General features: G+C 53.3%; 2 protein-coding genes across 6 annotated transcripts in view; both read right to left on the bottom strand.

Moving 5' to 3' along the window:
• The window catches only part of ppp1r16b (protein phosphatase 1, regulatory subunit 16B), a 38,269-nt gene extending 29,678 nt beyond the window's left edge, over positions 1-8,591 (bottom strand). For 2 of the 5 annotated variants that reach the window (XM_088607481.1, XM_088607482.1), the window contains exon 1: positions 6,861-8,591. The gene's annotated coding sequence lies outside the window, so the exon portion shown is untranslated. Of the gene's footprint in view, positions 1-5,409; positions 5,771-5,854; positions 5,939-6,860 lie in introns of those variants that run through there. The other 3 variants (XM_088607483.1, XM_088607480.1, XM_088607485.1) reach the window with 3 other exon arrangements.
• A 3,136-nt stretch (positions 8,592-11,727) lies between these two features.
• On the bottom strand, positions 11,728-22,067 carry actr5 (actin related protein 5). The gene is made up of 9 exons (XM_088607479.1): positions 21,660-22,067; positions 20,862-21,100; positions 19,167-19,336; positions 18,589-18,806; positions 18,207-18,371; positions 15,568-15,675; positions 14,862-15,001; positions 13,899-14,031; positions 11,728-13,354 (listed from the first exon to the last, which is right to left on the bottom strand). The coding sequence occupies exons 1-9, from the start codon at positions 22,035-22,037 to the stop codon at positions 13,013-13,015; spliced, it is 1,893 nt and encodes a 630-aa protein (XP_088463605.1). The 5' UTR covers positions 22,038-22,067; the 3' UTR covers positions 11,728-13,012.
• Positions 22,068-27,397: the final 5,330 nt, after the last annotated feature.

Raw genomic sequence — 27,397 nt, 5'->3', positions numbered from 1 at the left:
GGGCAGACCCCAGTTTTGGAGTCGTTTTCTTTTAACTTTCTTAACCAGGTCAGTCAACCCGAAACACAACAAACACTCGCCAGTGGACCGATGTCGAAATGACGGGGAAGTACATTTCTTCTAAAGAGAAGAGGAGGCAGTTCTTTACACAAAGGGTGGCGGGAGCATGGAAGCAGCAAACCCAGCCACATTGTTACAGCCGATAACCTGGTGTCTTTCAGGAAATGGCTGCCCCAGTAGCCCCCCACCCCCCCCACCTGCTATCTTCACCTTCCCTTCCTCCACAGGTAACAATCCCATAATTATCTGACGCCTAATTCCCGTCATTTGATAAATGCCTCGACTGAGCTGTCTTTTTTTAAATACCGCCCCCCCACCACCTCCCAGGTCTCTCTCTTGCCACTGCTTAGCGAGGTGCACCTGCTCAGGCGGGAGCTCGCCGGCCCTTGAGCTCTGGAGACCTCATCCACCCGCGGGCAACCTTCAGCAGGAAAAGATCTTATCCAGATAACTGCTTCCTCTTGCAAGCACGGACAGAGGGCCCCCCCCCCCCGAGCTGGCTGGAAGAGCGGCCGTGACTCTGCCACAGTTAGTGTAGGGCCAGCTGCTCCACTGACACGCAGGAGGTGGCTAAGGCCAGGAACCACAAGCTCACCGCCTGACGCCACCCCCCACCGAAGACAGAAGAAGGAGCAACATTCGTCCCTACTGCCTTGCGAATGCCGGCACCCATTTCTGCCCCGGGCCACACATGTGCTCAACAACTGCCCCCTTCAGCAGGAGGGAGAGGAGCAGGGGGCTGGAGTATGGCTGTATCTGACAGCCATATCCGCAATCTCAGAACCCCCCCCCCTTCCCCACACATACACACCCCGGAATGTGATTTGACGAAAATTTGACGAGTCCTGTCCTTGAAAAAAACACAAAAAAAGACAATCACACCCCCTTTGTAATTGTGCTGCGCACGCAGGAAGCACAGACTTTCATTACTGGAGATTAAGCCTGGGTGAGGTTTTCTGTCAGTGCCAAATAAACAATTTAATCTCAATTTTGTGTTATAAGGCTTAAAAGAAAATCCACTTAGGCAGGCAAAATTACACTGCAGTAGCAGCAAAAACAAAAGCACCTTCTGTCGAAGGGAAAGCTGAGAATTCCCTCTGGCTGAAGGCTGAAAGTACAACCCGACCTCTCACCTTCACACCCCCTTAACCTCTGCCTGACCCCTCACCCTGAACTCCATGCGACCTTGCCCAGGCCAGGCCAGGCCCAGAGGGTTCCCACACTGCCTCCCCAGGCCTGGTGGAAACGCACGGGGAGAAAGACCACACCAGCGCTGCTGAAACACTGCAATTCAGCAGCAGCACGGGAAATGAGCAGTTTCAGGGTCCCATGGACGGGCCTTGCAGCGACCACACAGCAGTCCCGCGTGGAGATCCGAAACAGGCACCGGACGGCCGACAGGAGATACGACGGCACATTGCAAACACAACACACCCCCCACCGAGCTCCAGAAAATCTCTGGAATTTCCAAAACAAAGAAACACTTTCACACTTTCCCTCTGCTTGCCAGACTGGTCTGTTCTCCCAGCCTTGCGTTTCCGGCTCTGAAGCCCAGCTTGGCCTCCTTCCGAATCAGTTACTATGGGATTCACCTCTCACTTTCCCAACTTAACTTCAGGGAACAACCTGGGTTCCTCTCCGGCTCGTCCCCCGGTGTGTCCCGAAAGAGGGAGACCACCGAGGCCCTTCCTACCCTGCCCTCCACTCAGCAGCCTCGCACACAGAGCTGCTCATTCAGAGATCACTTGTCCTACTTGGCTCGGGAGACAAGAATTCATTTACCCCACTTGGCCCTGGATCTAATGCTCTCAGTCCAGGCCGATTGTGGGCCATTGTTGAGAAAACCAGGACAGCCACACAAAGCCACCGCTCAGCGCTGCCCAGAGCCGACACCTCCCAGCTCCTGCTCCCTCCGCAGTGCTGGGCCGGAGGACGGGAGCCCAGGGTCCGGACAGACTCCTGACCCCCCCCGACAGGCGTGTCTCAAGGAGAGCTGCATGCCAGGCCCACACCCTGAAACCGTTTTCCCGATCCGAGCTTGTCCTGCGACTTCAAGAGCCAGAATGAGCTGGGGGAAGGCAGCACGTGTTGCTGTGCAGTGTTTTACTGGAACACTAAGTGTGAGCACACGTGCAATAGCTTGACTTTCGGGCAGATAAGAGGATGCAGGGGAAATGGCATATGCAAATTCCTGCTAGCCTCAAGACACCTCTGGAAGGGCCTGCTGGGTCAGCCAAACGGGGTGCCCCCAGGACCAGGACTGGATAGCACCCCAGTAAAGCCCCGTCCTACACTGCCTCAACGCACACCGCTCCCATTTTTGCAAGCAATTAGCCTGCTAAGTGCCCCTTGTAAGCTCCCAGTCTGCTGCAGCTGTGCTTTTACAGTACAACAGCCGCGCAGTATCATACAGCTCAGCGTTCGTTTCACCCGGGAGCTCATTCAGTGAAGAGCAAATGTACTGCAATCAGGCTCGCCGGAGCCCTCCTGCTGCTGGTCTCCCCAGGACTGTGCCGGGACCGATACTACGGAGCAGCAGCTGAGTTTCACTTCTGGGCTGCCGGGCCCGAGTCCCGCACAACAATACAAGGAAGAATGCTGACAATGGCCCATGGAGTCCCACGCCTTCCTGGCATTTTCACACACAGGGCCGTTTCGGCGAGTTCACTTCCTCTACGCGCACATTCGCTCGCTGTGCGGCACAACCCCCGGCCCGCAAGCGCCGCAGGACAGACACAAACACTGCCTGTACCCCTACATCACAGGCGGCGCCCCCCGTCACCCCAACTTCGCTCTGAAGCGCATGGCATTCCCCCAAGCACGACGCTTGCCGACTAATCAAGGCAGGAAGATCACAACGCTGATAAGTCAGGGGTCTTAGGCTCAGTTCCTGAGGGACCTGGTGTCTTCTGGTCTTTAGTCTCAGTTACATACTTGGTCTATTTATTAAACAGCATCACTCTAATGCTGCAATCCAGGCTCTGAGGCGATATATACAGGTACCCGACTGTGCCTTTACTAAAGTGGACGCCTTGTGTAATCAACTGCAAAAGACCTTAAGAAAAATCCTGCAAGTCTAAATTAGAAAATAATGAGATTGTTTAATTGACTTACTCAGGCTGGAACAAAGGCCAGGAGACCCACCAGGAATGGAGTTGGAGACGTCTGCTATAAATGAATGACTTTAGTGGCGAAACACATCTGTAGCCCCACAGATGCCCATGTCTCAATCAACAGCACTAAGCGCCCGGCTTAATCGCCACTGGCTGCTGGCAGGCTGGCTGCAATCAGACTGCTCTGATTTGGCACAATCACATTTCAGGGCAATCAGGTGGGGCACAAGCACAGGTCAGGGCAGGGCAGGCGTGTTTAAGGCACCGTAGTCACAGGTTAGCAGCCTTTGTCAAGCTCATGAGCCAGCACATCCTAAAAACCACCTCTCTAGCACACTGAGATGCAGACCATCACCTAAGAGGAAGGCGGACATGCTCCACTCACACTGAAAAAGCAACGGAAAAGGGCCAGGTAATCAACGTGGCTGCTTAGGTACCAGTCTGAGATTTGACGCACGGGCACTTCCTTACACAAAGGGTGGCAGGAGTGTGGAACCAGCCGCTGTTGGAGCCAAAACAATTACTTCTTTCAAGAAGCTGAATGGATGCAATCCTTATATTGAGCTAATAACTAGCAAAGGGGCTAGAGGGACGAAGGGACAGCCCTCTGTCAGTAACCTTTCGTGCGTTCCACATGTTTCACATCTTCACTCGGCACTGCTCCGGGCTACACCTGAGCATTTCAACCCCTTCTGATTTTTTTGATTGGGTGTGACACAAACGAGGCTTGCTCGTATACTGCAGGAATGCTTCCTTTGTCAGAAACGTGCCAGAGAGACGTTTTCACCGCTGTGCAATATTCACAGGCAGCCGGACGCGGACATTATTTGAATTCACTCAAAGGAGCGGTTCGCAGAGTGAATGTGGCCGCGATTCTGATGTTCGGTGGCCCTTCCGCCTCACCTGGCCCTTCAGGAGACTGCCGCCGGCCGGTGTCCCCCATCTCTGGACCGAACTCGGCAGTCCCACCAGGCCGGCGCACTTTTTCTACTGGCGGGTATTTCAAGTCCCAACAGAGCCACAGAGGGTTCATTAATAGCGCACAGCAGGAGTCTCTACAACTCTCAGTCGAAAGGTGTACTGTGAAAAGCGCAGCAGTCAGGAACTGGATACAAGAAGAAACGCAGTGGCTAACCCTCCTGACTGCCTCCCGGCTGCCGACACTGAAGGCTCTCGAGTCATCCCTCTCTGCACACGGACACAGGCCCTGCCGCTCAGGGCTGGCCCGTCACCCGAAACACACCAGCTGGGAAAAGCTCTCAAGACTCCCCCACACCTCATCAAGCGATTACGGGCCCGTGCTTTCAAGAGATGCGCGGGGCCCGTCCCAGAGAGTCCCTGTCACGCCTCTTTCAGAAGGGGAAAAAAAAAAAAGAGCCTGTTTCCTCAATGCCCTGTGGCTGCAATTGAGCGGCCAGCAGGACATCGAGAAACAGGCCCACGAGCTCCCCGACTCCCACGGCACACCTGGGTGACATCATCACCAAGGGAAGGAACGCCCTGCACAGGAGATGTGGGAGTGGGCGGTCCCCCTCCTACGCCACAAGAATCCAGCCTGGCTTATCCGGGAAAAGACTCAGTGACACGTCCCACTTGCGCTACAAATTCCATCCATTTCCGAGCCGCTTCTTCCGGTTCAGGAATTCCAGTCCGGTCGCAGGGGAGCCGGAGTCTATCCTGACAAGGGCACAAGGGCAGGGCTGACACACACGGACACACGGTCACATCGCGGCTGGTTTTCTCAGAAGCCCCTTATCCCACCAGCATGACTTCGGACTGTGGGAGGAATCCCGGACACCCAGAGGAAACCCACACGAACACGGGGAGAACGTGCAAACTCCACACAGGCAGCACCCCGGGTCCGGAAGTGAACCCAGGGCCCCAGCGCTGTGCCACTGGGCCAATCTCACTGTTAAACGTCTCATTATAAATATTTAAAAACAAAGTCTCCTCTTTGAGTGGAGGGCTACTGTAGCTGCACTTAACTATGAGACAATCGGAGGCACTGCTATTTCCTGTATGAATATTACATGGTCCCTGATATTTAACGACTTTAATCTAGGTGCGTACAAGTGCCAGAGACTCTTAACGAGCAAGAGACATCCCACGAGGAGCGGCTCGGGGGAGTTCTGGGGGGTTTTAACCTGCTCGATTTGTTCCTTCGCACGCCAAAAATAACTGTGCAATTAAAAATTGCAGCCCACCAGGAAGAAGGCATTTGACAGAGAATGTTCACCTGTTCGCTATCGCCGCCAGCCCACTCGAATTTCCTACTCCTCTCGGCCTCAGACAGCGCTTTCAGACGAAGAAACTGCATCATTTCCTCCCGTCGCGTCGTCTTATCTCAGGGGTTGCAAAAGTTTCGAGCACCACATCGGCAGGGCATTAACTGTGGTGTGACTCTTGTTTTACGCACAACTTTTAAAAAAAAGGAGATTAAGGTAGATTCCCCACAGCCCTTATCCAGGCAGTTCCTATCAAGAGCTGTCAAATGTCAAGAAACCTACCCCTGGTTTCTGGGACGCCTGCACTCAGCGGAATGCAGGGCGCGCAGATTTACAGATTGCAAGATTTTCCGCAGAAATGTTGCAGCTGTCAGGACGGGTCCTCGCCAAAACCGCAGCCACAAAAACACGGCGAGCGCTGACCTGCGAGGAGGGACAGCTGCCAAACGACAGTACCTGAGTCTTCCTGTCGTCGCTCGCTCGCTTCCACCCGTGTGTGTGTGTGCGCGCGCGCCCGTGGGAGACGTGCATCACCCGTTGCTGAAAGTGATTACAAAGAGGCGCTGTCAGGCTAAACCTCAGGAGCTCGCAAGGCAAGAGGACGCAGCCGGGGACGCGAGTGTGGTGCCGGAGGTCTGTCGAGGGGAGAAGCCTCCGTCTTCAAAGCGCCTCTACACGAACGTGGCTCCCCTCGCCGTCTCCTTAAGCGATCAAATCCATCCAGCATTTCGGCCAGCGGTCACTGCCCTCGATGAGGGGACACGCACCCGACTTCCGAGTACGGCGTGGCTCATGGCGTGGATTTAAGCAGCACACTCGCTTTATTAGTCAAACAACAAACAACAAACAATTACCCCGACCAGCTTTTTGTTAAATAGTTTAAACATTAGTGGTGAAAAAAAAAAATTCTAGCAACGTTAAAACAGAAAACCGCCTGTGCGTCGCTGTCCCCCTCAACCACAGCGGGAAAGTGATGTGAATTTCTTGCCTGAGACTTGACAGGGCTCCCGCAAGCCAGCACGCACTGCCCGTCGTTTTCTGCGCCCTCCGATGGGCTCCGTACGGCCCCGGCATTTGGGATTAATTAATCAGCCCGCCTCGCAGGTCGACCCGCTTCCTTCAGTGTTAGTTTGCAACTCGCCTGGAAGGGTCCCCCGGCGACCACCCCCCGGCTGCCCTCGTCTCGCACGTTCCCAAACTGGCGGCGCTTCTGGCGGCTGTAGCGGAGTTTGACAACCGCGTAACGGTACAGTAACAACAGGCACCCGAGTCAGGGGGCAACAGACCGACCCCCCTCACCACTCCACCCCGACTTCTCGCGTCTGCCACGGCTTCTTTGGCAAATGGACTGCCCCCTCCCCAGTTAGAACCAGAAAGAGGACACCGACCGCTCAGTGCGGTTCACTTTAGCGCGCACGAAAGAATTCAAAGGGCTGGGAAGCAGGGAAGACTCCACACTCACTGTGGTCAAAGGTACCAGCCTGCGCTCCGCTCCGCGTCGCGTCCCGACCTCGGGGCTCAGTTGCGGAGCCCGGCTGCTGTAGACCAGTCCTCCGGAATCATCTTCCTCTCACCGGCCGCCCGCTTCTTCAACACAGTCACACACACACACACCCCAAAAAAGCAAGAAGCAAAGAAAAAAGCCGTGGAAGTGGTTAGAGACGCTAAACATGAGCGCTTGCAGGATGCAGAACCGCCTCCACCCCCGACACACAGTCACTCCTCCCGGGCGGGGCCGGCGAGACGACTGTGGGGGGGCGGGGATTGGGGGACCGGCTGGCCGACGAAAATCCAGGAAAATGCGCCGGAGGCCACCGGCTCGTTGTCCCTATACTGCGTCGCATCTTCGCCTGAGCCGGGATTCGGAGGGGTTCGTTTAGCACAGCGCCGGTGCTGGCAAAGCCCGCACGCTTTAAGCGTTGAGGAAACGAGATAATAGCAACCACAGCGCCTCCGCTGGCCAACCGCGACTTTGCTGGCAGTGTTAACTGCACAGTACGAATCTGCAAGCTTATTCACTGCTGTATAAAATACCACCTCTAGACCATCTCTAGGAAAACGTTTTGACATCTATGTCCATTGGGCGATACGATACGCAGAAGCGCGCTGGATATTTGCTGTACTGTATGTACCAAGATTACACGGGGGGGAATCCCGGAGGTATAGCTGTCAAAATTCGTCTTAAAACACTGCCGAGCCTCCCTGTATCCGCTACTGACAGCTGCAGCTCTGCCCGTGAAGCCCGCGTCGTTAATTAAGTGTTAATTGAGGCTGTTCCGTTATTAGGTGCTAAGAGAAGGCAGCCTGTTTCAGACTGGCCCCGTGCTGTGTGATATTAGATCACAGAAGAGTGACCCGCAGATAAAACAGGGCCAGAGCCATGCCGTGGTGTTCGTGCCAGGGCTCTGTAACTTCAATGCGAGGGGTCAACTATTACAGCAACTGCGGGCTGCGGTTCTGTGGGTTAAAAATACTTTGTTTTTCTTTCTCACCCAAGGACAAGGACGCGCAGGGCGAAAGCAGGGCCTTGAGTGTGCGCGGCGTCACTTTGGCGCTGAAAAATAATGATCGTTAGAGGCGGTTATGTGCGTCAAGACGGGAACGATTTCGGGCGTCTGAAAAAAAACGAGTAAATCTTAACTTGACATCTGTTGTTTGAGATATCTGAGATTACCCTAAACGATGAAAGCTACGGATTAAAATACACAAGATAAGAACACAGCCGGTAGGCCATTCGCCCCGCTTGGTGGTAGTTGAGTCGATTCCTCCCGATGAGAGGTTTGGGAGGTGCGGCTGGAAACGAAGAGGAATCGGAGGGAAATGGAAATTAATCCTCGGCGGATTTGCGCGAGAAGAAATGAAACTGAATTTCAAAGAAGCAGCGATGCATCGCGATCTTACGGTTTCTTTCCGCTGTGTGGGACTAAATCTGTTCCACCGCTTCAAAAACATCATAAAAGAGAGATGGAGAGGCTGAAAACTGTGGCCCTCCTCCACCCACACACACACACCAAAACTGCTGAATCTATGGGTTCTGTGTCAAACCGTAGAGTCGTCAGTCGTCCCAGTTCTCATACGTGAGGTCAACTCACGCTGTTACTGAAATACTTTCCTCACGCTGTTGTCAAAACACCTCCTCCCGCCTCCTCCGCAGAACAGATCAAAGTGTCTGTATACAAACAGATCTGATGGGTGTCTATGGATCCGTTCCTTGAATGTAAATATCGTTCAGAAAAGTGGAAGAGACGGCGCGCTCCTGCCCCCTAGAGGACACGCTCTGTTCCTGCCGCCTGCCTGAAGCTGCAGAGCCTCCACCTGTGGCTCCGACGTGCGCTCAAGCAGCCGTGCAACAGAACGGAAACATCCGCAGTGTCCCTCACTATTTCAGCAACCCCCCTCCGCCTCCGTTTCCTGAACAGGCCAACACTGTGGGGCCGGGCAGAGCCCACCAGGAGCAGGAGCACCACGCAAGAGAAATGAGGGGAAGAGAAAGAGAAGTGGCTGGACAGCGAGATCACCTGGGGGGTCCCGCGTCTCTTTACAGACCCCCCAGTTCAACCAGTGAAACAGTTCTCCACTTCGCCGTCTGGTCCGCTGAAGAGGGGGTTTGCAGGCGCAGATTCGCTGCTTTGCTACATGATTGCAATGAAAGCAACCGAGAAAATAAGGTGAATCTGCCTTAGCTCGCCTGATGGATGTAAATGTTACTATACAGAGATGTGAGGACACTAAGCACACAACAGACACAAACTCATAGTGGGCCCGCTGGACTGAAGACCTGATGTAGAGAAATCCGCAAGGGGAAAATAATGTTAGGTCTGGGACACAGCTCAGTATAAAATGTTTTTTTTTAAAGGATTTAGGATTGCATGTTATTTCAGAAAACAACGTAAACTCCTGGTCCTCCTATGGAGAGTGGGAGGTCAACAGAGTCACAAGATAAAATGCAATTTTGCAAAAGGCAGAGGGGGGAGGGGGGAAATGTAACAGCCATGACCTGGAGGGACAGGGAAAGGCAACGGAGAGCCAAGGAAAGCGACGGGCCGGTCCTGCGGGAGACCTCTCAAGAATGCGTCACAGCGCCGTGGATCGATCCTTCCACAACGCGGCAAAAAAAAAAAAAGTCACCTTTGGTTTAGACACCTTTTCCCCCGGGCTGACGAGGCACGAAGAGACCGGGGGACTGCAGGATAGCGGAGCTCTCTCCACGGCAGCGCGCCTCGTTAGGAACGCCGGAATGCCAGCGGTGTCCTGGCGTCCTGAGCGATCTCGCCTGCGACGGGAATGCCGTTTCCACGTGGGGGAGAGAGGAGGAGGCGGAGGAGAGCGATTTCATTATTATCCCCCCCAAGAAAAACATGGAACCCAGATGAAATAACAGGCTCAGACGCTGTATGGTATTCCATCTTGCCACCGTGCAGGGGGTATAAAGGCATACTTAAAGCGTACGCTGTTTGTTTTTACTTCATTTCCCCTCTCGCATAAAAAAACAACAACATCTGCTCCCTTCTGTTGTGTTTCAGCTCTGGCAGGGTTTGAACGGCAGTGACTCTCCTCTCTCCCTTGGGTTATGCTGGAAGTTGGAGGGCGCTGTGCTGTAGGTGTCACATCATCCACCTTTTTTCAAAAGCGTTTTCTATTCCGAACGCCGCGACAGCTCCAGATCGGGCTCAGCCTGTGAAGAAGACTTGTGAGGAGCTGCGTTCACAGAAACCGATCATTACAGATGCGCCGCGTGGAGCGGAACAGCTACACACGCTGGAGGGCAGAATTTCAGTACCGCCACGGAACCGGCCACGGGGAATATACATCTATCAACTTTCGCTCGTCTGTTCTGGCACACTTGACTGAGCATTCTTCGCACACATGACTAACCTTCAAAATAACTCACTGTATTTGAGGACAAATACTGCTTTGTAAGACACACACGAGGCATGATCAACTGGAAGGGCAAATACATTCTACCAAAATACAAGAGCACATTAATATCAGCCGGAGAAGCTCACCTGACCCAAATATAAATTCAATTTTTCTAAAGTTAGGCACAAACTATACTGTAGGCTGTTCACTAAGGGACTGTTCATTTTTAACCTGCAACCTGGGAAATCATGTTAAGAATGCCACGACTTCCTCGCTTTGCAAAACGCAGCTGGATTCTAATGGGCAGCTACTGTCCACAAACACAGCTTCGTTAATAATAACCCCTCTGCAAGGAGGCTAGCAGGCTTTGGGTCTTACCATTCCTGAGTTCTCTCAAGCCTGTCACCTATACAGCTGTAACAAAGCCCACTCTCTGCCCCCAACCTCCCGCTGCACCACCTCCTTCCTCACACCATCCCATTAGCAGAGGGGTGTTGGGGAAGTTACTTCTGAAACCAGGAACCCACTGCAGTTGAGCGAGGGAAGGCTCACTCCCTGCAGGAAGGTACAGTAAAGAAACACGGCAGAACATTTCGGCTGTGGAGTCTTCTTCAGGCTCGCCTCTCCAATCCATTACAGTTAGCAGTTTTTATCTAGTAATATAACGAGAGGATTATCTTTTATAATTAACGAGAGGTTATGGGGGGGGGTCAGTGTTCTCCAGTACGGAGCAGGCAGCATGTATACAGTTATTAAAACCTGAAAAAAAAATCCTCCACACCAGAAATGTCATGAATTTCTTTTTAAAAGCAGTCTCCACCCCAACCCCACTCCACGCTGCCCTTCAGCACAGCTCCCAGCTGCTCAGAGAGCAGAAGGCACTTTCCGATGGGTCCTTCTCATCAACACCCATCTCTCATGCTTCACCAGGCACCCAGCGTGGGTGCAGAGGAGGGCTCAGAGCCACTTGCCAAGCCTGGCGAAGTGGTGTCACGACAGGGCTTCACCTTATCCCTCAGGGCGAGCGCTGCGGATCGCCCCCCCCCGGCCCGCCGAGGGGGAGGGAAGGAAAAGGGAGGGAGTGTTTGACTCGTGCATGCGATCTTGGACCCATCGGGACGGGGGACTGCAGACGCATTCGAACCCACGTCCGACCCGCCGCAACGGGAAGAGGAGCAGCGGGCGGACAAGGGAGAGGGGGCAAGGGGCTTGTGGGAAGGCGGCGCGGCAGGCCGGGAGCAGGAGAGCGCCGCCCAGGGCCCATCGCACACGCTGCAGCGCCGTCACTTCGGACTGCAGAAGGAGCGGTGGCCGCGCACGGGACGGCCCAGGAGCACACAGCTTCACCTCCCCACCAGCATCGCACTGCCTCCCCACCCGGCCTCCGCACTGGCACCCTCTCAGACACCCAAGACCCACAATCCCTCTCCCTGCCTCTCCTTTACAGAAACCAGCCCGAAACAAAGAGGTTTGCAAAACTAAAAATCACTTTTTATTGGGATCGTGGACCAGTCCAACACTGGAAAATAGATAGATTCTGTTCAAGACATGTGAACACTTCGCAGGGGACGTGCACTGATCGATCCGGGAAATCGACAGCCTGCAGATTGATTAAAACGACGGCTCCAATCCCCTTCTGCCGTCTCCCTCGCGCAGCTGCCCTTAGGAAACGCCGATTCTTCCTCAGGCCATGCGGCGGATCGATTCAGGATGGCGTCAGGGGTCCGCTTACTAAAATCGTCCCCGTCGGCACAGACAGGAGCAGAGCGCTGGCTGCCCCTCTCCGAGGTGCTGATCGAGGCGTTCGGTTCGAGAAAGGGCCAGGGCCTTCACATCTGTCATCAATTCACAGAGGTGGCATTTAGAAATGAGGGGGGGGGGAAATCTGTTGGTCAGAACGTTCTCAATAGCCCCTCTCTCAGTGGCCCCACTTGTGTCCTGTATGTCTACGATAAGCACTGGGATACTCATCAGGAAGAGCCTGATGAATCTGGTAACGGGGTGGTTATAAATGGGAGAGGCAAGGAGAAGATCAACTCGCTCCGGCGCCTGTTTTTCTGAATATTGATCCCTGTGCTTCCATTGGCGTCCTTCCGCATCTGTGAGAAAAGACGTTGCCAATTCACTGCGAGGGTGAGCCTAATAAACAGACAAGCCACCCCATCTTCAGGGATTTTCTTGGATCTTGAGAATTCCAAAGGAAAACGGCACCATTCACCTTAAGGTAAGACTGCAGAAGCGTATTTACAAGATGGCAAAATACTAAAAGCACAAAAAAAAGAGAAGTTCCTTCCGTCTTCCTTTACAGCGCGGTGCGTCACTGAGAGAGGTGCTGGAAGGGGCAGGGCTGCCATAGTGCTTTAGCTCAAAGGATCCCACAATGGCTGTAGGTTCCCCACCCCTGCAGTCTCGACACACAGGCTCCCTGTCAGTATTTCCCCGACGCACGCTGGGACTGAAACCGAGATGCGGGGCCACACTGCGGAATGTGGCCTAGTGGCCTAACCCAGCAAGAGATCACATGGCTCCCAACACCTTCATCCACTTCCTAGTAGATCACAGTCAATGGTGAGGGACTTGTTACAGCACTATTCTCTCTTACAGCAGCTGTGATGGCTTGTGCTCCCTGTGTTGCCACAGCGATGGAGGCGGTTGCTAGGGCTGGGCCAGCAGTGCAGGCTGGACGCTTGGCTTCCGGGGCCTTGGGGCCCGGCCCTGACCGGTCAGTTTGTTATGGCTGCGGAGGGGGAGTGGTCATGCCAGAACCCGCGGCTGCGCAGGCGGGGCGCCGGCGGCCGCCGCTGCAGTGGAGACCAGGGCCGAGGCTGTGGCCGGAGGGGCGGCGGCGGCGACCGTTGTCGCGGCGACGGAGGCGGTTGCCGGGGGCGGGTCGACAGCCCGGGGCGGCGGCGGCGGCGGCCTGGCGACGCTGATGGGAATGAAGGTGTTGGAGCAGCAGTGCTCGCTCAGGTACTCCCCGCCCTTCTCCTCGTAGTCCTTCCGGGTCACCCAGCCCTCTTCCCCTCCGGCATGGCGCAGGGCCCACTCCCGGGCCCCGTACCACCCGTCCAGCGCCGGCCGCGATGCCAGGGTCACCTAGAGAGGCCGAGGCAGAGAAGACACTCGCTGCGGTTATTACAAACCTGACAGCGCCTTGCTTAAACTGGAACTCCGTTGGGAGCTTAAGACACCCTTGCTTTCTGCTCCGATTCCAGCCACCCACACGGCACTGTGAAGACACCTCAGCCCATCGCCACTTCGCTCAGCCGCTACCTTCTCGCCACAGCTATTCTCACCGCCCTATAGGGCGGAGTCGGAGCGGGTAACCCCGTCTATGAAAGGGCGATTCAGCTGCGCGCGCTGGGGGCGTGCTGGTAGGTAAATTGGCTTCTGGGAAGACCGGCCCTGGCGCGAGTGTGTCCGTGTGTGCCCTGCGATGGACTGGCCTCCCGTCCGGGGTGTACCCTACTTCCCGGGATAGGCTCCCGCCCCCCCGCTCACTCCCTGGATGGGAAGACGCGGCCAGAAAACAGATGGATGTTGGGGAGGGCGAAACCCTGGCCTGACGCCCTGCCAGGACCCGAACTCTCACGCGGCACGCCGCTCCCCGGAGCCCCCCCCCCGGGACCCCGTTCCGTACCTGGAAGTGAGACTGGAAGGGCCGGATCGCCAGCAGCTCCCTCTCCACTCGCTCCTTCATCCCGGGGTACTGCAGGTTGCCTCCCGTCAGGAACACGTTCCCCGCCAGCGCCCCCTGCTGCTCCGGGGTGTACCTGCACCCGAAAAACCACCACAGCTGATTGAGGACGACGTGAGGGCACTGCTTGGTGGGGCGTGCCGTCAGGCTCTTCGTTTGGCTTTTTGTATTTAAATTTGTATTTAAGTTTGTTAAATTTATATTTATCTCATTTGCATTTCCCTTTAAATCTGTGTTTATATAAATGTAATTCTGTGCATTAAGAGGACTGCTACTCTTCCTTAATGACAGTGACTCACGGTTGGTTTGTTGATCCTGTTCCCTCCTACCCCTCATAAAAAGCACCAGTCCCCAGAGAGCACAGAACCACCTGCCCCATACATGACAAGCAAAAGCCCTGAGCTCAAAAAAAATTACAAAGTCATCAGAGTAAGATGACAGAAGGACTTTGCAGCCATGGTAACACTTTGCTTTTTCTATGTCTATATCTACTGCACTTACATCTCTATCTCCCCAGTACAGTAAAGATGCAAAACATGCATTTTCCTTCGATTTGCTTAGTTTGCATCCCGTTAGGTGGACAATCAGGGACCTGTGAACAGTTTTTTCCCCCGCTGGGAGCAAAAACCTTGGGAAAAAAAACCTTGAATGCTGCAAGTCTGCATGTGACAGCGCGTTTGTGCACGCAGGCAAGGCTTGTGCGTCTGCAGCCCAGCATGCGTGCATGCGTGTGTGTGTGTGTAACACGGAGCCGGCACACCGGAGAGCCCCTGTGAGCTGCGCCGAGCCAGCACAAAGGAACACGCTTGTGTGCTCGCAGCGCAGTGCGACGCAGCCCTGCGGCTGCGGCAGGCCGCCGCTGAGAGCTGCTGGGGGGGGGGGGGGAGGATGCATGCACTTGCCCACCTGTCCAAGATGTACTGCAGGGTCTCCATGACGCCCATCTGCTCCTCCCCGATGACGGAGGGCTGGAACAGGATCTCCGGCACACGCAGCCTCTCCGTGCCTACGAACAGCTGGTGATACTCTGCCAGGTTAAACACAGGCTGGCGGGCAGGCAGGAGTGGGAGGAAGACGTGAGACCGTAAGAAAAGATTCAAAGGAGTGCAGGCCGTTCGGTCCGTCTGGCAGACAGCAGCTTAGTAAACCAAGGACCTCATTAACACAGCGGCACAACACTTCTTCTTGGAAGAAGCCAAGGTACTGGCTTCAACAACATGGCTGTGCAGCTGGGTCGGGATCCCACAGCCCTTTGTGTAAAGAAGCGCCTCCCGTTCTTGATTTTAACAGCACTTCCACATGGTTTCCTCTGGTCCTGGTTCAATTCAACTTTTTCTCTGGGTCTCTGAATATCGATAGCAAAGACTGGAAAGAATGTTTGTAAATACATTGTATATACTGAAATGCAACTAATGCCATCAATTCCAATACTCATTTGTTAAGTGTTTATGTCTGTCATTACATGTACAGTATATATGAAGGCTTATAAACATATAATACATATATATATACTTCATAAACTCCCTCCCTAAAATATACTCAAATAAATGTCTACTGAGCACATAGGTCAATTAGAACAAATGCTATGTATACCCATAAAATGTTTCATTACCTGTGCAGGATTAGCAGGCTTGTCTGCTTCGGGCTGGTCCTCATTGAACTCGGGTTCGAGCTCAGCCACACCGTCCCCCTCCTCCATGGACTGCTCCAGCTCAGGGGTCTGCAGGACAGAGGTACAGGACTCCACCAACACGACAACGACTCTGAAGGGCCCTAAAGCACCGTCCCGCACTGCTGAGCAACCTGAGCCACGCCAGGGCCTTCCTGTAAGGCAGTGGTGCCCAGTGCTGGTCCTGGTGCTCTTTATTCCACCCCACCTTCACTGCATAACTGAAGCCTTGATTGACCCAAGACCCTGCTTCGTTGGAATATCTCCATCTTGCATCTAATCACAGGTTTGGGAATTTCACTTCCAAAACGCAAGGGTTATTAACGGTTAGATCAGCGTTCCCACCACTGGAAAAAAATTCAAAAGGCGTTTTATTGAAGATGAATGAAGGGTCTTAAAAAACAAGGCGCATGACGTTTCTTATGAAATCGAATCCCCAGATTAGTGCACAGAATAATGACTTCTAATTTCTGTTTCAGGCTCGTCACCACTGGGGCTTCAAAAAAACAAAATCAGAAACAATGAGACCAAATCAGCAAGTGAGCCGAAGCAGTGGAGACCGGCGAGGGAGAGGAGCCTGGGTTCATCAGCTGAGAGACCCGGTACAGAGGCGGTGCAGTGCTCGGTCACGGACAGCAGGGGGCACTGTGCACCAGCTCGTGTAACACTCCAGCTGGTTCTGCCTTTTTAAACCAGAAGACGCGCTTCACTTCAGACGGTGGTAGTTTTACGAAAACAATGAAAAAAAAGAAAGGGTATCGTTAAAATAAAGCGCCTTTTTTATCAATAAGTTTAACCACATGCCCACTGGGGAATGGGGTTATTTCTATCTTAAGAACAACGTCCCATTAAAATTAAAACAGACAGTAATGCTCCCTCCATAGTGTAGTGATATATGGCCCCACCTTGTGGTTGAGGTGGGTAGTGCATCATGCTCATCAACAGATACAGAACCAGGGGATTCGTTTTTTTCTTCATTTTATGACTCCTTTTAGATGAGAGGCTTCTGCAGTGGTAACACTTGGCATGAGGATATTTCCAAGTTCTTCAGCTTTGTTGCAATAAGTACTTAAGTGATAAGAATAAACCCATGTTTGCTTGGATAGAAGCGACCACCCTGCTTCTGGAAAACTATCATAAACACTTATTTCTTTCTCCTCTGTGTGCAACTAGCTTGTATTTTACTGCTCTGCTGAGCGCAGCTGGAGTATGTGTCACTGCCCTGCCATGCGCAGCTCGATTGTATTTTACTGCACTGCCGTGCGCAGCTGGAGCATGTGTCACTGCCCTGCCGTGCGCAGCTGGATTGTATTTTACTGCTCTGCCGTGCGCAGCTGGATTGTATTTTACTGCTCTGCCGTGCGCAGCTGGAGCATGTGTCACTGCCCTGCCGTGCGCAGCTGGATTGTATTTTACTGCTCTGCCGTGCGCAGCTGGAGCATGTGTCACTGCCCTGCCATGCGCAGCTAGAGCATATGTCACTGCCCTGCCGTGCGCAGCTGGATTGTATTTTACTGCCCTGCCGTGCGCAGCTGGAGCATGTGTCACTGCCCTGCCGTGCGCAGCTCGATTGTATTTTACTGCACTGCCGTGCGCAGCTGGAGCATGTGTCACTGCCCTGCCGTGCACAGCTGGATTGTATTTTACTGCACTGCCGTGCGCAGCTGGAGCATATGTCACTGCCCTGCCATGCGCAGCTCGATTGTATTTTACTGCACTGCCGTGCGCAGCTGGAGCATATGTCACTGCTCTGCCATGCGCAGCTCGATTGTATTTTACTGCACTGCCGTGCGCAGCTGGAGCATGTGTCACTGCCCTGCTGTGCGCAGCTGGATTGTATTTTACTGCTCTGCTGTGCACAGCTGGAGCATGTGTCACTGCCCTGCCATGCGCAGCTGGATTGTATTTTACTGCACTGCCGTGCGCAGCTGGAGCATGTGTCACTGCCCTGCCATGCGCAGCTAGAGCATATGTCACTGCCCTGCCATGCGCATCTGGATTGTATTTTACTGCTCTGCCGTGCGCAGCTGGAGCATGTGTCACTGCCCTGCCGTGCACAGCTGGATTGTATTTTACTGCACTGCCGTGCGCAGCTGGGGCATGTGTCACTGCCCTGCCGTGCGCAGCTGGATTGTATTTTACTGCCCTGCCGTGCGCAGCTGGAGCATGTGTCACTGCCCTGCCGTGCACAGCTGGATTGTATTTTACTGCACTGCCGTGCGCAGCTGGGGCATGTGTCACTGCCCTGCCGTGCACAGCTGGATTGTATTTTACTGCACTGCCGTGCGCAGCTGGGGCATGTGTCACTGCCCTGCCGTGCGCAGCTGGATTGTATTTTACTGCCCTGCCGTGCGCAGCTGGAGCATGTGTCACTGCCCTGCCGTGCACAGCTGGATTGTATTTTACTGCACTGCCGTGCGCAGCTGGGGCATGTGTCACTGCCCTGCCGTGCGCAGCTGGATTGTATTTTACTGCCCTGCCGTGCGCAGCTGGAGCATGTGTCACTGCCCTGCCGTGCGCAGCTGGATTGTATTTTACTGCACTGCCGTGCGCAGCTGGAGCACGTGCACAGCCGTCCTCACCTCCGGCTTGCTGTCGGGCCCCTCCACCTGCAGGGCGCGCTGCCGGCCCTGCTCCACAGCCAGGCTGAGCTTGCTGATGTAGGACTGCAGCTCCTCTGCAGAGTCCATGTTGAGCTCCACCAGGGCCTTGTGGAACTGGTCCAGGAGACCGTCCTCTAGGAGCTCCTGGAGAGGAGGAACGCAGAAAAATTAAAAGCCGTGCTGCAGGTCTAGAAGCCCGGCAGTTATAAAAGCTGCCGATCAGCAAGAGATACGGCTCCCGTGCTGCTGGAGTGGACTTTGCAGGTATGTAGGGTGTAGTGTTGTGCAGGCTGTAGTCTGCAGGAGTGGCTGGTACCGATCGTCAACGTGCATCAGTGACGCGCTGGGGCAGGCTCAGTACCTGCACGGCCAGCAGCCTCTCGAGCCGCTCCTGATCCTGCTGCAGCTTCTCCTCGCGCCGCCGGGTGTTGAGCTCCTGCAGGCGGCGCAGCTGCTGCGCGCGCCTCTCCTGGCGCTCCTCCGCGCTCAGCGTGCCGCCCGCCACCTTCGAGGAGAAGGGCAGCTGTATCCGGTGGACCTCCCTCTCGTAGAAATCGGCGCAGCGCCACCGCTCCAGTTCTACAGGGGAAGCAGCAGAGCAGGCTGAGCAAAGCTCATGGCAGGGGCAGGAGCATTTATTTCTGTGCTACGTTTATGCTCGTCTTGACCAACTAATACAACACCACAAGGCTCTAGTCATGTTCCCGCAAAGCCCTGGTTATTCATTGTGTTACCTGCGGAGGATTGCATTAATAGTGCCATCCCTAGCACAAGAGCAAGCAACTTCAGCCAATTCCTTTCCATTTCCTTGTGCGACTGATCTTTTGTCAATGAACAGACGATTAATGGCTTAACCAACCCCCTGCTGAGGATGAATTAAACAATTAAAGACCGCGAGTGGCTGCACCAGGGTCCCCGGCTCCGCTCCTGGGCTCTGACCTTCCTGGTAGTCAAGGGCGGTGTAGCTGTGCTCGTGGAGCAGCTCCTCCATGCGGCTCAGGGTGATGGCCGCCAGGTGACCGGGGTACTTGAGCTGCAGGAGGCGCTGCAGGTACGAGGCTGCATGGCTGCCCCCCATGTTGACGCGCTTGCAGTTCCGGGCGTCAAGCCTGCGAGAGGAAAAAAAACACACGCTGTGCTCTCGTATCACCTCGGGACGCACGTATGGGGTCTCCGAGCCCGTTGAGCCAGTGCCTCATCAGGTTTTTACTCCATGTCTGCTGCCAACCACCTAAATCCACTCCTTAATGACTTAATTGGATCAATTTGTCGCATTTTCTCAGGTGCTGCTGCTCTAAGACAACACTAGACAACACGCAGACACACCTCACCTCCTGCACATGGACTGGAGACACCGGATTTACTTTGACAGCACAAGTCAATCAAGAAAATTATCATTTTTTTCTGCAATTTAGAAAATACTATTAAAAGCAAACTATTTTACACCTACTGTAGGTGCATGTGTTGACAATCAGGCTTTTAATTAACTTAACCATCTGGAGAGAGAGAGTGTGGAAAATAAACATCGCCATCACGACCAGCCAGGTGAAAACAAAAACCGAGGCTCTCCTTTGACAGTGGTTAGTTGTAGAGAAAACAGCACACAAATTAAAACTGTTAATCACACCTGAAGAGACCGGCTAGGATCATACTTCAAAAAAGAAGTGTGTTCCATGCCCTAAAGGAACAGAAAAGAGCCATGTTTTCCTGCTGTTAATTAAGAAGTATCTTTAAACCCTGCAGGAACCCCGTCATCCAAGAACCAGTGTTACCTATTACAGTCCGAGAACATCTAGACTAAGACTCCTGCTCCTAGAGACTCACTGCCCTGAAGATTTATTTCTAGAGAACTCAGAACGTCAGAAAGACCTCAAATGAGACGAGTCCAACCCGCACATCGTGGTCTTCAGGGTTCTGTCTCTCTAGAGCCCCGAGTTCATCTGGAGCAAACCCCTCAATGTCACCACAGCTGAAACCTCTAGCAATGAAGAGCGACTGAATCAAATGATCGATACATCAACTGGGGCACTGAGAGTACTAGAAGTCCCTGTTGCTTCACAATCCCCGGGAGGACCAGGAGCGAGGGGCTCTTCCACACGGAAGAGAGATCCTCAAGCCGCAGGGGAGAGAGCGCGGCCCCTGGGTCTTACCTATGCCAGCAGCCATATCACCCTGCAACTCACAACTGGCAGCCCACTGAAGCTCAGCAGGTGTGAGCCTGGTCAGTACCTGGATGGGAGACCTCCTGGGAAAAACTAAGGTTCCTGCTGGAAGAGGTGTTAGTGGGGCCAGCAGGGGGCGCTCACCCTGCGGTCCATGTGGGTCCTAATGCCCCAGTATGCCCCGGCATCCTGGCCAAATTTCCCCATCGGCTGTTATGAATCATGGCCTCCTAACAATCCCCCTCTGTGAATTGGCTTCATCACTCTGCTCTCCTCCCCACTGATAGCTGATGTGTGGTGAGCGTTCTGGCGCACTATGGCTGCCGTCGCATCATCCAGGTTGATGCTGCACATTGGTGGTGGTGGAGGGGAGTCCCCATTACCTGTAAAGCGCTTTGAGTGGAGTGTCCAGAAAAAGCGCTATATAAGTGTAAGCAATTATTATTATTATTATTATTATTATTATTATTACCTGCCGTTGATGACTGGGAGGATGTGCGAGCAGTGGTAGCCGGAGGAGATCACGATGCCGGTGTGCGGGGCAGAGAGGCTGCGCTGGACGTTGTTGTAGTAGAAGCTGTAGAGGCTGTCCACCCCGTACGACACCCGCGGGACGCCGTAGCACTCGAACAGCAGCTCGGACATCATCTGCCGACAGTGAAGGGGGTTGCAAGGCGCCTCGGTCAGCACGACGGGGTGCTCCACACAACCCTGCCGGGACAGCGACAAACACCCGGTACACTCTCGCACAGATCCTTATTTCGGCCTGGTCGTCTCAGAACGGTTTGCAGGGGAAAGGAGGGTTCTGGGGGGGACCAGGCACCTTGCAAGCCAACATTATTAAACCACATGACTGAAAAACACAACTGCACTGCAGCTGCACCAAAAAAAAAACACAAAACACAAAACGTGGATGAAAAGGGCTCTGTCTAATATTTGACGTGAAAAATTGTTTTGCAAGCATCGTTTTAGTATTCTGAGCTTTCCGTTTGGAAATGTAATAAGTCGCAAGACGTGTCAGCTACAGTTATAAGATTGAGGATGCTGTTACTGTGCAACTCCGTGCCCAGCAAACCGAGATACAGTGCGACCCATATGTGCTCCCGAGCCAACACAGTCGGACCGTCATGTCCTAATAAGGAATATGAAAACTAATACTAGGGCCAAGTAGAAGACAGAAGGCAGTCGTTTGTTTCTGTGTGGTTTAACCAACAAAGCATACACTTATGACACTTATGAATTATGAAGAAAGACAAACGGCCGGGCTCACTTCGGTGGCGATTCCCAGGTGCATGAAGATGTAGTCGAACATGAGCTCCTGGATTTCAAAGTTGACCACGACGTTGCGGTCGAACTGGCTCTTCAGCAGCCACCGCAGCGGCTCCAGGTTCGGGATGTCGTTGCCGATCTGGGTCTCGCTGCGGGCCGCCCCGCGGCTGCGCGCCGCCACGGACTTGAACTGGAGCCGAGGAGCGGAAAACTCGTCCCCGGCGCCGGCCCAGCCGGCCCGCGTCTGGAAAGAGCCGTTGTCTATGACGATCGGAACCGGCGACGGCTGCAGGCATTCGGGGATGACTTCTAGAACCGGGTCTGGCACCGCCCGGTAATCTTGAAAGGAGAAGATTTTAGCCGCTGCGGGCGCCGCCATCTTGGACGTGTGACTTCAAAATACGTCCGGGTGGCGCACGGCGACTGCAACGATCCGAATTCCTTGTGTCGGTGTTATGAGTTTAATCGAGTTTTTAAACTCTGAAACTCCATCAGTTCGCCTCTCTTCACGATATTGCATTTTACAGGAGTAACGAGTATTGTTTTAAAAACGTAAATACGGTAGTACCTTTTAAACATCTAGATTCATTCTTGTTAAAAGAGTGAATTGCGACGTTATAGAAAATGTAAGAGAACATTTAGATCATTTGAATTACTTTTACAAATTACACGTCCGTTTTGTTAAAAAATTATAAATATAAGGAATCATATAAGGATTTTGTTTGGTTTTAGGTTTTAGATAGCATGTGGCCTGGACTGTATTAATGGCTGGGCGTAGGTCAGGATTTGCATTAAAATTAGATTTCCAGTAAGATTGGAGATATGTTCTAACCGGTTTTACGTTTTCAATCATAAAAAGGAAATGGCCAATAACTCACATTTTACAGATAAGCAGCTCTAGTAAAATAACTATATAAAATTATATATATAAAATAAATTGTAACTGAAACAAGTTGAAATGTGAACAAAGCAGCATTCAAATCTTTAAAAAACTAACAAACCCTCCTAAACGAGAGGTGTCTGTTCTGAGGATCGGACCCATGAGGGCTGGGTTTCTGTTCCAACCTTATACTTACAGTTAGGCAAACGCAGGACTTTTCTGATGGTCTTCAGGGACATTTACATAATCAATGCTAAAGCAACCTCTGAAACACCGTGGAATCCATTTAGATGTATTTTAATTATGCAGTTAATTACATACTTAGACCGCCTGTAAGTTAAGACTCAGGTGGCGTCTTAACCAGCCTTTCAAGTGTGAAAGGTGAGTTGCGATGGGATGTTACCGTTAATGCACAAAGGATTTTTCACACTGTGACGCTTCCCAGCACTGAAACAACTGGAAGGATTAAACCTAAGCCCTGAACCAGACGACAGTTCACCAACATTTAAACAATGCTTTTGCTAAAATACCTCCCCCCATATTTTTTTTTTCATTGCGGTAGCACGCTGATTTAAAACCTTTATTACAGTGGAAACGATCGACCAGCATCCCGGCACCCTCAGTCGAAGAGGGTGAATCCCAGGGAGGTTTGTCCTGGAGCCCACGGAAAAGATCGCTTCCGCTCGGATTCGCCCGGCACGGACAGCTTGTCACGCTCCTGTCGGGCACAACAGGAGTCTGTGACCTGCAGTTTGTGCTTCGACTCTGGTGTGCCTCTCAAGGATTTCTGATGCCATTTCCAATGATATAAAAAGCCCCCCTTCCTGTTTACAGTTGTACATCTGTTTAGCCTTGCTGGTCAAGGCTGCTTAGATATTTCCTCTGCAAGTTTGTGTGAGGGCATGCCTGCCTGCCTCTCATCCCACTACGTGATACACTGAGGTCAGGCTTAATCCCAGGGCTGGATGTTGCTTATGAATCAGTGGCACAACAGCAGCCTTAAAATAACTACTAACACTGGCATACTCTACCGCTTCAATAACAGTCATTGTGTCTCTTGCATAAGGAGGTGTAATGGCAGCCCCTGTTCGTTCCGTTCACTGTTAAAGGCGCAGACCACACACAGCCAGAGGTGCAAGAAGCTCTGCTGTTCCTCTGCGCTCGCAGAAGGATTCGTGCAGACGCTGGTACAGGCTGGTGTGTAGGTGTTGGCCTGTCCTGGCCTGTTCTCTGGGCAGTCCTACATGCTGTACGCGAGGCGTGATTCACTCTGGCAGGGTGGGAGAGAGGGGAGGAAATATAAACTTACGGTCCCCATTTTCTTCCCATTTCAGGGCGAAAATAAATTTCTTTGCACAAAATATATTTCTTGATGTTTCGCAGTATTACTGTACTTTACGTCCCTGCAGAGAACACATAACAGGTTTCTATTTAAGAAAAAAAACATCGCGCAATTGCGTGCATAAATAGATGCAAACACTGAGATACGGACATGTTTTATTTCTAATCATCAAATGGACTTTCTTCCGATATTTCCTGTCTTACTGAGCACCAGAATGTGAGACTGGTGCAGGAAGAGGTGGGTTTTTTGACCTTTTCATTCTAAAGGTTTTGGTTTCATTCGGTTTTTTCTTGTTTAAACGGTGCTATTTTTGTCATATTTGTACATGAGGGTTTAACGAGTTTGAAAACACGATCTAGTGCAGTGCCCTTCCTTGCAATAAGCTCCTTCCATACAAAAGCTGAAGTTTTAAAATCTTGCCTCGAGACTTACATTTTCGCAGTGGTCTTCAATACCTAACTTAATTATTTCTTTTAATTTCATGATGTGTATGTTTTATGTATTTGTCTTTCATGTACAATTTATGTGTAGTGGCTACAGTAGATCATTCTCAGACCGAAAGGTATTAATAAACAGAGTGATTGAAAAAGCGCTTCTCCAGAAGCCAACAGAGCTGCAGAGAGCGCAAGTAAGCAGTGCACAAACACACAAACACACAAACACGTACAATCAGACACACATGTGCCATGCCGAAAGTGTGATGAGATTCACTCATGGCAGATGCACAGAGGGCTTGTCAGGTACAGTAAGTGCTTGCCAGAGCCTTAAGTACTTTCAAAAGAATCCAGCTTAACCGCACATGTCAGCATCCAAGCCAGGAGATGTTTCCAGCAGCTTTCTGCTGGGAATCCGCTTGTGTCTTCCCTCAGGAGAGAGAGAGGCGTCCCGGGACCCACACTGTTGCAGGTCAGGAATAACTCCGGAGCCCCAGAGTGTCTCCTGGAAACACGAAGAATCTGTAGAACCTAACTGTACCTGGGTTCCATACTGGCCTGGCCTGATCACCTCATCAGTAATGGCTATGTGTGGAAGCAGGGGTGTTACCCCTGGTGTCCTGGTCAAATTTCACCCTGGCCTTCACCAATCATGGCCTCCTAACAATCCCCATCTACGAACTGGCTTCATCAGTCTGTTCTCCTCCCCACTGAGAGCTGATGTGTGGGGAGCATACTGGCGCACGCTGGCTGCTGTCACATGATCCAGGTGGGGCTGCACACTGGTGGTGGTGGAGGGGATCCCCATTACCTGTAAAGCGCTTTGAGTGGAGTGTCCAGAAAAGCACTATATAAGTGTAGGCAATTATTATTATTCTGTATATGTATTATTATTATTATTATTATTATTATTATTATTATTATTATTATTATTATTATTATTATTATTATTATTCCCATATGCCCTGTGTGTGTCTTCCTGGGTGTTCTCCAGAGAATGGCCTTTTTTGTGCCAAACTAAAACTCATTTCAAACCTTCGCTGGGCTGCACTGTGACTCCCTGTGTCCTCCACAGAGCCAGGAGACAGCAGATGGAGAAAAACAGGAGCTGATGCAACAGGTGACAGGTGTGTAGCGCCCACAGGAACCTGTCTGATGTCAGTGTCACATAAGCCTGTCTGCAAACACAGCCGCACCCCCCCAGCACAGCTGGGCAGCTCTGCTCACCTGCAGGCCTCTCGTTAACACCTTCCCGAACGGCTCTTAACGGACAGCCGCATACGTGCTGGGGTACGTGCTGGGCGATGCAACAGGCGGCGTGCAAATGCTTAGTGGGTTAACATGAGATTTAATTTAAAGAAGAAGCATTTTTAAAAAAACAATTATAAATAACTTAAATAAACATGGGGAGAAGTGGAATCTGTTTTTTTTATTTCTTGCATCACGCGTGCACGCAGCATCTCCAGGTGTATGCAGGATGTGCTTTCCCGTGTGAAATCATCTTCGGAGCGCAGAGTGACACGAGACGGAGACGAAGCTTGTCTCCCACTGATGAGTTTTTTTTTTTTGCCCCTCGCAGGCCACTGGGGGAGAGCAGCCAGCAGCGAAGATCGCAGCACTGGGACGGAGGAAGAGGCTTTATTTTGTGACCGGACTCTCCATTCCTGCCGCGCCACACCCTCAAGAGGAAGCCCCCTCCTTCCTCCGCCCCGGCCACAGGGGGCAAAGGGCAAAGGGCAAAGGGGAGGGGGGGGGGGGTGGCTCGCTCTCTGTATCCATGGCAACGGCAAGAAACAGCCACGCCACAGTTTAGGCCCCCCCACCCCGGGCACGGCTCCACGCTCACAATGGCAGGAAGTGGCGATGGGCTCCCTTCCCAGCAGGCTTAGAGATATGGACAGCCTGGGGGTGGGGGGGCTCAGGGGGGGGAGGATACCCAGGCAGAGAGAAAGAGAGAAAAATACACACACCTCACGTCCTGCCAGGTCTCCCGTCCCAGGCCTGAGCTCCCGTCCCAGGTCTGAGAACCCGTCCCAGGCCTGAGAACCGTCCCGGGCCTAAGCTCCCGTCCCAGGTCTGAGCTCCTGTCCCAGGCCTGAGCTCCCGTCCCAGGCCAGGTCTCCCGTCCCAGGCCTGAGCTCCCGTCCCAGGTCTGAGAACCGTCCCAGGCCTGAGCTCCCGTCCCAGGCCTGAGCTCCCGTCCCAGGCCAGGTCTCCCGTCCCAGGTCTGAGAACCTTCCCAGGCCTGAGCTCCCGTCCCAGGCCTGAGCTCCCGTCCCAGGCCAGGTCTCCCGTCCCAGGCCTAAGCTCCCGTCCCAGGCCTGAGCTCCCGTCCCAGGTCTGAGAACCGTCCCAGGCCTGAGCTCCCGTCCCAGGCCTGAGCTCCCGTCCCAGGCCAGGTCTCCCGTCCCAGGTCTGAGCTCCCGTCCCAGGCCTGAGAACCGTCCCAGGTCTGAGCTCCCGTCCCAGGTCTGAGCTCCCGTCCCAGGTCTGAGCTCCCGTCCCAGGCCTGAGCTCCCGTCCCAGGTCTGAGAACCGTCCCAGGCCTGAGCTCCCGTCCCAGGCCAGGTCTCCCGTCCCAGGCCTGAGCTCCCGTCCCAGGTCTGAGAACCCCTGTCCCAGGCCTGAGCTCCCGTCCCAGGTCTGAGAACCGTCCCAGGCCTGAGCTCCCGTCCCAGGCCTGAGCTCCCGTCCCAGGCCAGGTCTCCCGTCCCAGGCCTGAGCTCCCGTCCCAGGCCTGAGAACCGTCCCAGGTCTGAGCTCCCGTCCCAGGCCTGAGCTCCCGTCCCAGGTCTGAGCTCCCGTCCCAGGCCAGGTCTCCCGTCCCAGGCCTGAGCTCCCGTCCCAGGCCTGAGCTCCCGTCCCAGGTCTGAGCTCCCGTCCCAGGCCAGGTCTCCCGTCTCAGGCCTGAGCTCCCGTCCCAGGCCTGAGCTCCCGTCCCAGGCCAGGTCTCTTGTCCCAGGCCTGAGCTCCCGTCCCAGGTCTGAGAACCCGTCCCAGGCCTGAGCTCCCGTCCCAGGTCTGAGAACCCGTCCCAGGTCTGAGCTCCCGTCCCAGGCCTGAGCTCCCGTCCCAGGCCAGGT

The sequence above is a fragment of the Lepisosteus platostomus genome, chromosome 15 (assembly GCF_059453375.1).
Source record: "Lepisosteus platostomus isolate fLepPlt1 chromosome 15, fLepPlt1.hap1, whole genome shotgun sequence".
In the NCBI taxonomy this organism is placed as follows: Eukaryota; Metazoa; Chordata; class Actinopteri; order Semionotiformes; family Lepisosteidae; genus Lepisosteus; species Lepisosteus platostomus.
Note: the sequence above shows the minus strand (reverse complement) of the source record. Positions and strands in the feature narration are given on the sequence as shown.